The following is a 13,203-nucleotide window of genomic DNA, read 5'->3' as shown; positions in this document are numbered from 1 at the left end:
AATTCTGGGGCCGGGTACGGTGACTTACACCTGTAATTGCAGCACTTTGGGAGGCCGAGGCAGGCAGATCATGAGGTCTGGCTAAAACGGTGAAACCCCATCTCTACTAAAAATACAAAAAGTTAGCCAGGCGTGGTGGCAGGACTACTCCTGAGTAGTCCCCAGTACTCAGGAGGCTGAGGCAGGAGAATGGCGTGAACCCGGGAGGCGGAGCTTGCGGTGAGCTGAAATCGCACCACTGCACTCCAGCCTGGGTGACAGTGAGACTCCGTCTCAAAAAAAAAAAAAAGAAAGAAAAGAAATTCTGAAATCCAACTGGGCACATGTTGGCCAACTCCTTAATTAGGTCCAGTGTGACTTTCTGGGAGTTGTTTTCCATGTGTCTTGGTTTTATCCTCTGAATCATCTTTTCTTTTTCATAAGAAAACTGAGATTGCCTTTTTAGTTTTCTTCCTGCCTGTATAAGTTTGGGCATCCAAATGATTTTTTCCATTTTGTACCATCTTTCTTGCTCTTAGTCCAAGCTGTCAATGCTTCTGCCAGAATGATTGTCTTAGAAATTTGAGAGGTTTTTCAGCTAGGCGCAGTGGCTCACACCCGTAATGCCACCACTTTGGGAGGCCAAGGTGGGAGGATTCCTTGAGCCCATGTGTTCAAGATCAGCGTGGGCAACATAGTGAGAACCCTTCTCTACAACAAAGTAAAAATTAGTTGGGCATGATGATGCACGCCTGTGGTACCAGCTACTCAGGAGGCTGAGGTGGGAGGACTGATTGAGCCCTGGAGGCTGAGGTGGCAGTGAGCTATGATCATGCATGCCACTGTACTCCAGCCTGGATGACAGAGCAAGACCCTGTCTCTAATTTAAAACAAAAGAAATTTGAGGGGTTTTCTTTGAACTATCAGAGTTCACTTCATTAGACAAAAGCCACAACTACAAGTCTTTTAATGAAAAGCGCTGTAGGACAATACTCTTAAGATTCTTAAAAACCCATGAGGCTTGCCCTTAAGATTCTTAGAGAACCTTTTAGGCCTGAAAGTCTGAACAGTCTTACATCTTTCTTATATCTTAAAGAATTTTACTGTCCTTTTCTAGAGTAAAAACCCTTTCATAATTTATAGTTTTTTGCCTTAGAGAGAGACTGAAAATAAGAAGAAATTTTATTTGTAAATTCTGCAAGTCCTGGGGGTATGTGGAGGGGTGTGTGTACATGTTTTGAAGCTCATCTCTCGTCTTGCATTTTATCATAAGCAGGGAGAAGCCAGGTGATACTTTCATTACTTTGTCTGGAAATCTCCTTAGCTATTTCCTTGAGTTCATCAGGTATATTTCTTATTTCCATGTTACTGTAGGCAACAATCTTATCAGACTTTCAACACTTCCCCTTTCATTGATCTCCCAATAAGATTTTCTTCACTTTCCCTTAAACCTTCACTGACAGCCTCATTGAGACCCTTTAGGCTTCCATTAAAACTCTCCTCGAGGCTCCTTCCGTTTTCACTGGCACTCTCTATGGTCCTTTATGCTTCTTTCTGCTGCCCAGGTCCAGAGCCAATGCCATGTGTGTCAGACTTTTGTTACTGCAGCACCCTATTTCTGGTACCAGAATCTGTCCCAATAATCTTTTGCCATGTAACAAACCACCACAAAATTTCATGGTTTAAAACAACAATGTGGGCAGGCCTGGGTGGAGACAGTTTGTCTCTGTTGCATGCAGCATCAGCTGGGGTGGCTTGACTAGGACTGAAGGATCCACTTTCACCACATGGCCAACCAGCTGGTTCTGGCTGTTGATTTATCTCCAAATTGACCTCCCTACAGGGTGGCTTTGCTTCCTCACACATGTTAGTTGGGGTCTCAAAGCAAATGTCCCAAGAAACAGGAAGTAGAAGTTGTCAGTTTCTTAATCCTTGGGCCCAGAAACTGGTACAGTGTTGTTTCCGCATAGTCTAAAGGCTTTATAGTTTTGCCTTTTATATTTCATCATTTAATCCATGTAGAATTTTTTAAAATCATCACCAGACTAGTTATATTATTTCCTTTTTGTGTATTTTAACTGAGGTAAAGTTTCTACATTTAGTGAAATGTACAGATCTTAAGCGTACAATTTGGCTGGGCACGTTGGCTCACACCTGTAATCCCAGCACTTTGGGAGGCCAAGGCAGGCAGATCATGAGGTCAGGAGTTCAAGACCAGCCTGACCAATATGGTGAAACCCCATCTCTACTAAAAATATAAAAATTAGCCTCACATGATGGTGCATGCCTGTAATCCCAACTACTCAGGAGGCTGAGGCAGGAGAATCGCTTAAACCCGCGAGGCAGGGGTTGCAGTAAGCCAAGATCGCACTACTGCACTCTAGCCTGAGCGACAGAGAGAGACTCCATCTCAAGGGGAAAAAAAAAAAAAACCGTACACTTTAATGAGTTTTAAGCACCCATGTAACTACAACTCCAAGCAAGACAGAAGACATTTCTGCCACCCCTGAAGTTCCCTCATGCCTCCTTACAGTTGGTCTCCACTTCCACCTTTATTCTGATTTTTATCACCATAGATCAGACTTCCCTATTCTTGAACTTAGTATAAATGAATCATACTATATGTACTCTTTTGTATCTGGTTTATTTCACTCAATGTTTTAAAAAGCACCCATGTTCTTGTGCCTATCAGTAGTTCCTTCTTTTTTACTGCCAAGCAATATTCCATTAAATGAGTATACACTCACATATTGCTTAATCACGGGGATATGATCAGAGAAATGCATCATTAGCCAATATCCTCATTTTGTGAACATCATAGTGCGTCGATCTTCAACCTTTTTGGCACCAGGGACTGGTTTTGTGGAAGACATGGACCATGAACCAGGGGCAGGGGGGATGGTTTCAGGATGAAATTGTTCCATCTCATATCATCAGCCATTAATTAGATTCTCATAAGGAGCACACAACCTAGATCCCTCACATGCGCAGTTTACAATAGGGTTCATGCTCCTATGAGGATTTAATGCCACTGCTGATCTGACAGGAGGTAGTAGTGCTCACTCGCCTGCTGCTCAACTCCTGCTGTGCAGCCCCTTTCCTAACAGGCTGTGGACCCCTGTATTGGTCTTCAGCCTGGGGGTTGGGGACCCCTGTCATAGTGTACTTACTCAAACCTAGATGGTATAGCCTATTGCTCCTAGGCTACAAACCTGTACAGTATGTTACTGTGCTATAGGCAGTTGTAGCACAATGGTAAATATTTGTGTATCTACATATGCATAAAGATAAAGAGGATACAGTAAAATTATGATTTAAAAGATTTTTTGAATGGTACACCTATACAGGGTACTTACCATGAATGGAGCTTGCAATACTAGATGTTGCTCTGAGTGAGTGGTAAATGAGTGGTGAGTGAATGTGAAGGCCTAGGACATTACTGTACACTACTGTAGACTTTATAAACACTGTACACTTTGGCTACACTAAATTTTTTTAATTTTCTTCAACAATAAATTAACCTTAGCGTACTGTAACTTTTTTACATTATAAACTTTTTAACTTTTTGACTTTTAATAACACTTAGCTTAAAATACATACATACTTTACAGCTGTACAAAAATATTTTATTTTTATAAGCTTTTTTCTATTTAAAAAACTTTTAGATTTATTTTATTCTTTTACTTTTTAAACTTTTTTGTTAAAACCCAAGACATACACACACATTAGCCTAGGCCTACACAAGATCAGGATCATCAGTGTCACTGTTTCCTATCTCCATATCTTGTCCCACTGGAAGGTCTTCAGGGACAATAACATGCATGGAGCTGTCATCCTGTGATAACAATGCTTTCTCCTGGAATACCTCCTGAAGGACCTGCCTGAGGGTGTTTTACACTTAACTTTTTTAGTAAGTAGGAGTACACTCTACAATAATGATAAGAAGTATACTAAATACACAAATCAGTAACATAGTCATTTATTATGTTACCAAGTATTATGTACTCTACATAATCCTATATGCTATACTTTTTTATATGCCTGGTAGTGCACTAGGTTTGTTTACACCAGCTTCCTCACAGACACACGAGTAATGCATTATGCTATGACTTTACATTGGCTACAAGGTCACTAGGTGATAGGAATTTTTCAGCTCCTATGAGACCACTATCATATATGCAGTCTGCCATTGACCAAAATGTCATTATGTGGCGTATGACTGTACCACAATTTGTATATCTTCTCTTTTTGGTGGATATTTGGGTTGGTTCTAGTTTGGGGTTATTATGAATAAACTATTATGAACATTCTTATAGGTGTCTTTTTGTAGACACTTGTTTTTGTTTATTACTCTTCTTATCTCTCTGGGTTCCTGCATTTTTAGTTATTTCAGTAAAAGAGCCACATTACTAGATGTGAAAATTCTGTTTCTTAAAAGACTTCAGTTAATCCTTATTTTATTAGATCTACCTCACACTCACCTCCAGCGGCACCAACTCTGCCAGTTCTTAGGCCTTTTGCAAATTATGAGAGCGTGGTTCTCATCACTCCCCACTGCTACTTTAAGGTATGCAGCTTTGTTGGGTCTGTTGAGTCAGTCACTACCTTTCCAGTCTGCTTTCTACTTTCCTAAATTTTATTGTCATCTCCTCTCTTATCTGGCTCATTTTAGTGAGTTTTTGGAGAGAACATAGTTAAATGTATTTGTTCAATTCATCTTGTTTACCCTTTTCTTCTTTTTTGTTTTTATGTTTCTCCTGTCACTTCCCACATACCACCTCCCTACTTTCTGTTTTCCATTTCTTCTGTCCATGTTGGTTCTCCTTAGAATTAGAATTATGAAGGTGGAGAATCCTCAGAGAGCATCTGGCTCAGTCACTTCATTTTTCAGGCGGTGAACCTGAGACCCAAAGAGAACAACAGTCCATCCACAGGCCACACAGCTACTGCTCTTATCTTTTCTACCTTTAATAGCAAAGAGACTTTTGCCCTTCTACCCCTTCAGCTAGTGAGCCACAACCACACAAGAAAGAAGAGTACTCACTACTCAAATGGGAAACGGGAAAGCATATGGGGGAGAAAATGTCATTCCTGACCAGGTTGCTGTGGGTCCTGAGGAGAAAACAACTCCGGAGACAACTCTGTTAGGATGGCCTTAGTCTCCCATACCCGCTGCACCCCTTCCCCACTGCAGTGCCAGGTGGAGGCCAGTAGCTAGGAGAGTGCTTAGCTGTCTTGGGACCCTCAGGCTCTTTTCACTTTTTTTTTTTTTAGAGGGTCTCACTCTGTCATCCAGGCTGGAGTGCAGTGGCACGATTACAGCTCACTGCAGCCTTTAACTCCTGGGCCCAGGCAGTTCTCCCACCTCAGCCTCCCAAGTAGCTGGGACCACAGGCACATGCCACCTAGCAAATTTTTTGTAGAGATGTGGTCTCACTGTGTTGCCCAGGCTGGTCTCAAACTCCTGGCTTTAAGTGATCCTCCCGCCTCAGCCTCACAAAGTGCTGTGATTACAGACGTGAGCCACTGCGCCCGACTTTTTTTTTTTTTCTTTTTTTTTTTTTGAGACTGAGTCTCACTCTGTCGCCCAGGCTGGAGTGCAGTGGTGCGATCTCAGCTCACTGCAAGCTCCGCCTTCCAGGTTCAAGTGATCTCCTGCCTCAGCCTCCCGAGTAGCTGGGATTACAGGCGCCCGCCACCACGCCCAGCTTTTTTTTTTTTTTTTAATTTTTAGTAGAGATGGGGTTTCACCATCTTGGCCAGGCTGGTCTCGAACTCCTGACCTCATGATCCACCTGCCTCAGCCTCCCAAAGTGCTGGGATTACAGGCGTGAGCCACCACGCCCAGCCCAACTTATTTTTTTTAATCCAATTTTTTTTTTTTAATTTTTACTATATTCTTTGGGCATGAATGTAGATGTAGAAGATAACAAAGGGACTTTAAGGCCCAAAACAGAAAGCAAGGCAAATGATCAATGGTGCAACTATTCTAAATCCAATGACATACATACACACATGCATTCACACACACACACACACACATATGCCCTTGCTAATATTGCCATTGCCCCACAGCTCCTTACACATACATGGTAAGAGGTACAAAGAATATGTGAGGCAACCAAGTACAAAAAAATTGAAGTATGTACAAGTGGGGAATTGTTTAGATTTTCTTTTCAGTGCACAGAAGACAAAGTGCAAACTCTGTGTCTTGGCCTTTGGTCTGGGCCACTCTTCCAGTCTTCCCACAGACTTTGATCATGCAGTTTGGGTTGGCAGTAGCTGGGCACAGCCTTTTCTTGACCCTCCACCTCTACCTCCCACAGCATTTCACCAGCTTAGCTGCTAGGAATTCTGTTAGGAACCAGAGGCCAAGGTATAAAAGATGGAATAAGATACCGTTCTCTGACTTCTCTATCCCAGAGACTCTTGAAGCTTCTTTGATTCTTTGTCTCCCATAGTTTGTATCTACTTGAACAAGAATGGCAGCACAGGCCCCCACTTAGATAAGAAGAAGGTCCAGCAACTCCCTGACCATTTTGGACCAGCCCGTGCCTCTGTGGTGTTGCAGCAGGCTGTCCAGGCCTGTATCGACTGTGCTTATCACCAGAAAACCGTCTTCAGCTTCCTCAAGCAAGGCCATGGTGGTGAGGTTATCTCAGGTAAGCACTGTTTGGCTCATATTGCCTCCCAGCCAGAAGGACCCACCTTCTCAACTGGTTGATTTCTTGTAAGGCATCCTGGTTCTCACTTCATACCTGTAGGCTCTGGAAAAATGTGAAGGTATTCCATTCCTTATCTCCAACCCCGCAAGAGCCCCTCTGAGCCTTATGCATACCTCTGCCAAAGAGAATACCCACAGATTCTGCTTCACTGAGCCTCTAAACTGATTCCGCCCATCTACCTGATTGGCCTATCCATACAGAAAGTATAGGAGAAAGAATCCAGAGGGGGCTATGTTGTGGCAGCAGAGGGGTTTCTCCAGACTGTTGCAGCCTCCCACCTGGTTTCAGGAACCAATGAACTCCTCTCTCATTCCTTTGACTCCTTAGCTTCCTGGTCCTAAACCAGGCCCAGTAGAAGAGAATTAAATCCCAGGGTGGTTGGGGAAAGTCATTTCCTTTTTCTTTACTGCTATGAGAGTTTGATTCAGTGGCACAGTATATTTTGCTCTCACAGAATACTTACTTTTTCTACTGTGCCCTGATTCTGTTTCAGTTTTCCTAAATCCAAAATCCTATTTAGCCACTAAACCTATGAAGACTTGACCTAGAGCCTTTCAGTCTTAACTGATGCTGTTCCATAATCCCCTGCTTCTCCTCCCTAGCAGGCTGTAATAACCAGCTTCAGGAAACCCAGCTGGCATGGAAGACCCCATCAATAACCAGACTGTATTATTTTAGCAAACATTTATTGAACCCTTACTATGTATCAGGTGATTGTCAGACACTGGCCAGGAGAAGGGGAGAATAGAAGATGACAGCTTAGGCTCCATACCAGTGAAAAAGAAGAATGTATGTGAGAAGTGCTACAGCTAACTGTGAGAAGTGCTATAATAGGGAAATGTGTACACAGTGGTGTGGGAACCCAGACCAGGGAGTAATTGACTGTGAGGAAGATGGAGCAGACAGGCAGGGAATTATAGAAGACTGGGAACTGGCCAGGTGCAGTGGCTCACACCTGTAATCCCAGCACTTTGGGAGGCTGAGGCGAGCGGATCACCTGAGGTCAGGAGTTCAAGACCAGCCTGGCCAACATGGCAAAACCCCGTCTCTACTAAAAAAAAAACACAAAACATTAGCCAGGCATGGTGGTGCATGCCTGTAGTCCCAGATCCTCAGGAGGCTGAGGCAAGAGAATCACTTGAACCTGGGAGGCGGAGGTTGCAGTGAGCCGAGATCGTGCCACTGCACTCCAGCCTGGGTGACAGAGCAAGACTCCATCTCAAAAAAAAAAAGAAGAAGAAGAAGAAGAAAACTGGGAAGTGCCTGGGAAATTAAGCCTTATGTTGCTTCTGAGGCCCAGGCTACTCCTTGGTCTCTTCTTTGTTTCTGTGTAGTGGTCTGTAGGAACCTAGCCTAACTGCCTCTCTTTAGCTGCTCTCACCTATACCCCCTCTAGGGTTCTTCTTCTGCCTCAAAATTGGTTCTTGAGAATGACCTATCTCCCCAAATCCCCAAGTCCTTGCTGCCCTCAGGGACAAATGCACAGGTCTTTGCTTTGTAAGGATTATGCTGATATATTTTTACAGAAAAAGATGATAGAAAGTAAACTAACACAAAGCATGAAACAGTTCCAAGTGTTGCTAAAATTCTAGTGCCCTTATATAGATCGGAAATTGTGTACCCATACCATTGCTGGCTATGGCTATATTCTACTGTTCTGCCCAGCTTCTCTGTTCTTAGGCAGTTCTTGTGAAAATAGCACCCTAAATGAGCCGATTTCCTGGGGGAGGTCCAGCCAAGTGATGGAGCAGACAGAATTATGTTCACAGTTGTTTTCACAGGTTGAAAAAAATCATTCCAGAGCCCAGGGTGCAACAGACCTGGCCTGGCCACTCCCATATTTGCAAGCCCTTTACAGTTGGAGACAAAAATCAAAGCCCTCGAGGGAGGGAGTTAAAGGGAGGGAGGGAGGAAATGTGGGGCACTGATTCCCTTTGTGTAACCAGGTAAGCCTGAGACAAGCAGTGGGCTGTACTCTTCCTGCCCAGCGCTGTACTCCACTGCCAGGCTGACATGCTTGGCCCTGTTTACTCACTCCACAGCCGTGTTTGACCGGGAACAGCATACCCTCAACCTCCCAGCAGTCAACAGCATCACCTACGTCCTCCGCTTCCTGGAGAAACTCTGCCACAACCTTCGTAGTGACAATCTGTTTGGCAACCAGCCCTTTATACAGACTCACTTGTCACTCACTGCCACAGAGTACAGCCACAGCCACGACAGGTACCTACCAGGTAGGAGCTGGGATGGGGCCTGGGCTGAGAGTGGGGGACAGGGCTAGCAGCAGCACCTGCAGGGGCCCAGGCCTTCAGAACTACTGGCCTGGCACCTACTATCCAGAGGTCTGCTTTTCTGTCCCTTACCTTTGCCATATCTGAGACTTTTCAGCCTCCTCTCATCTACTTTTTCTTCAGGATCTTGTTTTCTGTCTCTAGGATCACTCCTATTTCCTCTAGATCCTTATGCCTAGATAAAAGGTGGTTCGCAGTTCCCCTTCTGAGTTTCAGACTGCATGTGGAGCCACCAAGAAGTCACAGAATGTCTCCCAGTGTGAACCTGGCAGCAAAGGCCTAACACAGATCTCCCTTGCCAGCAGGAAGGTTTAGTCTCAGGCTACAGATTGAGAAATGTGCTCCCTGGTGATTGGCCATCTATTCTTTCCTTTGGCACATGGCCCTAACTTCCAGCACTGCCAGTCTAGCAAGTCAATTCAAGTTCCTGCTATTTCTAACTCGGCTAGAAAATAACTTTCTTAGTTAACATACCAGATCCACAATGGGAAAGCAGATGCCACGTGGCCAGATCAGTGACTAAGTACTTCCGAGAGAGATTAAAGATTCAATGGAACTCTCATCTCTCATCTGGAACCCAGGACACAGAACAAGGGAGGGAAGAAAAGCTCAGCCTTAAACATAGCAAGGTAGGTCATTACTGAGAGGGAGGAAAGGCCCTTAAAAAAGCCTTGCAGATTGTGTCCTGAGCAGAGAAATAGAGAGGGGTGCTGTCAGTGTGGGCGCTGTGCTGTCTGTTGATGGGAGGGCACAAGTCTGAAAGGTGTCTTTTCCGACCTTCCTCTACACAAACAAGTCTTGTTCCCACACTGCCTTCCCTGGTGTCTTTTCATCACAGTCTTAACAGAATCACCTCCGATAAAAGCACTGCTTCTAGAGAATGTGCCCAGAGAAGTGACTGTTCCCCTATTCCCCTTCCCCCTTTCCCTCATAGATTCTTCTGTACCCAAATCCATATTGCTTATGTGACTTGCAAGCAGGTCAAAAAGATACCTGAATTTTAAATACTCTTTGTGGGGGCCAGACCATCTGATCCCTGCAGCCATTTCTGTGATCCCCTGGCTGATCCTTTTCTGTGAAGGGAATGTCTCACCTAACCCATGCTAGATTGCTTTCTTTCAGTACCAGAGTCTCTGAGAATAGAAAAAGGCATTTTGACTTGCAGTTAGAATGCTGCACTGGGAGTCTGGACTGGGCATGGTAGAGCTGGTACAGACAAAGGCAAGTTGTTAAATACCTCCAGTTAGGCATTCAGGAACTCTGATCTACATTTCAGATGTGAAAATTAGGCCTACCTGGGATTCTGAAAGAATGGATGCATGAATGGGGGTAGCATATCCATGAGTGTAGCTGCTAGTTTAAAAAGAGATTTCTCCAAGAAATAGGAACTCCGAATTCTTAAATGGAATGCCATCATTAAGAAGGGAGAGAAATATACTGGTAGCAGCATTCAGAGACTGGCAGGGATGTACCTCATGGGCCTGCAGTCCCAAAAGTGGTTTGGGACTGGGGCATGACCTTTCCTGGGAATTCTGCCCCAATTTACATCTCTCTGATTCAGCCACTAGATAAGAGGAAGCAAACTTTAGCCAGACTCTTCTTGCCTCACCAACTAAGAGAAACAAAGACCAAGGTATCACATTCTGCCATTGGCTGCTACCTCTCCCTTCCCCATTTTCAGACAGATTGAGCCCACTTTTTGTGTCCTCCTCTGCTCTTAAGCTGTTTCTCATCATGACTGCTCCACAACTTGTCTGCTCTCACTCTAGTTTCTATTTGCTTCCCTGAAATTAGCCTTTAACTATGCCCAGACAAGCCAGAGCCTTGCCTAAACTTCTAATTCCTCTGTGCTTCTTAGTGTATCCTTTCTGCCTGCCTGCCTGCCTGCCTGCCTACCTTCCTGCCTGCTTGCCTGCCTTACTGACCCTTTGCCCCACCTCTGATCTTATCATTTCCTGTGTTTTTCCGATTAGCTACCCAAACCTCTGCCAAAGAGCTCAATCTGTACAAGAGCTGTCTTTTGCTTTGCCCTTTGGATCTGGTATTTATGACTCCTGCCCTTCTGCCTGGCTACACGCTTCTACTAGACATCCATAGGTACCACCTCTGTTATCTGGGTGCTTACTGGCCCTCTGCCTTTCCTATAGCATTGCCTCCAAACTACCCTACCACTTACAGTCCTGGCCCAACTGACCATGCGCTTCTGATATAGCAGGTAGTCAGCCAAAGCTCAGGGAGATTTCATATCCCATTAAGCTTTCCTACCTAAGTTGAGACTATTACTTTTTTCTCCAATATTTTATTTTAAAAATTTCAAACCTACAGAAAAATTACAAAAATAGAACAATAAGCAACCATAAATTCTTTGCCTACCTTTACCACTTAACTTTTTGCAGTATTTACTGTTTCTCCTAACTATATATACACATATAAATATACATACTTGTTGAATACCTGTATATTTAAAATATGTTTTTCATTTACTGAACCATTTGAGAATTAACTGCAGATGAGAGATTTTATCCTTAAATACTTTTGTGTTTATCTCCTAAGAATAAGGAACATAATAGTATTATTATGATTGAGAAATTTAACATAAATAAAAACTAATGAGGCCAGGCATGGTGGCTCACGCCTGTAATCCCAGCACTTTGGGAGGCCAAGGCGGGCAGATCATGAGGTCAGGAGATCAAGACTATCCTGGCTAACACAGTGAAACCCCATCTCTACTAAAAATATAAAAAATTAGCCAGGCATGGTGGCGGGCACCTGTAGTCCCAGCTACTCGGGAGGCTGAGGCAGGAGAATTGCGTGAACCCAGGAGGCGGAGCTTGCAGTGAGCAGCGATTGCGCCACTGCACTCCAGCCTGGGCGACAGAGCGAGACTCCGTCTCAAAAAGAAAAAAAAATTAATGAAATTTAACATTAATAAAATACTACTAGGCCAGGTGCAGTGGCTCATGCCTGTAATCCCAGCACTGTGTGATGCCAAGGTGGGCGGATCACTTGAGGTCAGGAGTTCAAGACCAGCCGGGCCAACATGGTGAAACCCTGTATCTACTAAAAATTCAAACATTAGCTGGGCGTGGTGGTGCATGCCTATAATCCCAGCTACTCGGGAGGCTGAAGCAGGGGAATCGCTTGAACCCAGGAGGCGGAGGTTGCAGTAAGCCAAGAGTGTGCCACTGCACTCCAGCCTGGGCAACAAAGTAAGACTCCATCTCCAAAATAATAATAATAAATAAATAAAATAAAATACTACTAGCTATTATATAGTTATATATATAGTTTATATATGTTAGAATTTCCCCCATTATAGTTATATATGTTAGAGTTTCCCCCAGTTGTCACACTAATGTCCTTTATAGCTGTTTTTTCCTAATCCAAGATTCAATAAAGGATCATCCACTGCATTTAATTCTCCTGTCTCTTTAGTTTCCTTTATCTAGAACAGTTATCCAGCTTTTTTTTTTTCTATCTTTCACGACATGACATTGGCATTTTGAATAATCCAGGCCAGTTGTTTTACTTTAGGTCATCAAATATTTACAAATACTTACTCTGTGCCCGATTCTATACTAGACTTCAGGGAGAGAGAGGTGAGACAGACTCCATCCCTGCACTCAAAGAGCTGAGACAGGGAGAGAGATGTGAACATGTGTGTGGTCAAAGCAGAGCACAGAGGTACTCTGGCCCAGCAAAGCATGATGAGCAAGGAGTACAGTGAAAGAAGTCAAGGGAGGATTCCTGGGGGAGGCGATGTCAGAGCAGAGTCTCTTCTTCAGAACTATACATGTGGCTGGATCAAGTAAGAGGCTGGTGAAGACTAAGTAAAAGAAGCCCAGCTGGGCACAGTGGTTCACGCCTATAATCCCAGCACTTTAGGAGGCCACGGCAGGTGGATCACCTGAGGTCGGGAGTTCGAGACCAACCTGGCTAACATGGTGAAACTGTCTCTACTAATAATACAAAAATTAGCTGGGCGTGGTGGTGCATGCCTGTAATCCCAGCTACTCGGGAGGCTGAGGCAGGAGAATCGCTTGAACCTGGGAGGCAGAGGTTGCAGTGAGCTGAGATTGCGTCATTGCACTCCAGCCTGGGTGACAGAGCGAAACTCCATCTCAAAAAAAAATTTTTTTTTTTTTTTTTTTTTTTTTTTTTTTGAGACGGAGTCTCGCTCTGTCGCCCAGGTTGGAGTGCAGTGGCGC

The 13,203-nt window shown here is 44.1% G+C and overlaps 1 protein-coding gene across 11 annotated transcripts in view; it reads left to right on the top strand.

Annotated features, from left to right (window-relative positions):
- SCMH1 (Scm polycomb group protein homolog 1) overlaps positions 1-13,203 on the top strand; it is a 218,081-nt gene that overhangs the window by 189,184 nt on the left and 15,694 nt on the right. For all 11 annotated transcript variants that reach the window (XR_003121251.1, XM_025397710.1, XM_025397694.1 and 8 more), the window contains 2 exons: positions 6,441-6,641; positions 8,747-8,938. Coding sequence is in view for 10 of the 11 variants with exons in the window: in XM_025397710.1 (XP_025253495.1) it covers positions 6,441-6,641; positions 8,747-8,938 (393 nt within the window). In the remaining variant the exon portion in view is untranslated. The remainder of the gene's footprint in view (positions 1-6,440; positions 6,642-8,746; positions 8,939-13,203) is intronic.

Source organism: Theropithecus gelada, chromosome 1 (genome assembly GCF_003255815.1).
Source record: "Theropithecus gelada isolate Dixy chromosome 1, Tgel_1.0, whole genome shotgun sequence".
NCBI lineage: Eukaryota > Metazoa > Chordata > Mammalia > Primates > Cercopithecidae > Theropithecus > Theropithecus gelada.
The sequence above is the reverse complement of the archived record's forward strand: the minus strand, read 5'-3'. Positions and strand labels throughout refer to the sequence as shown.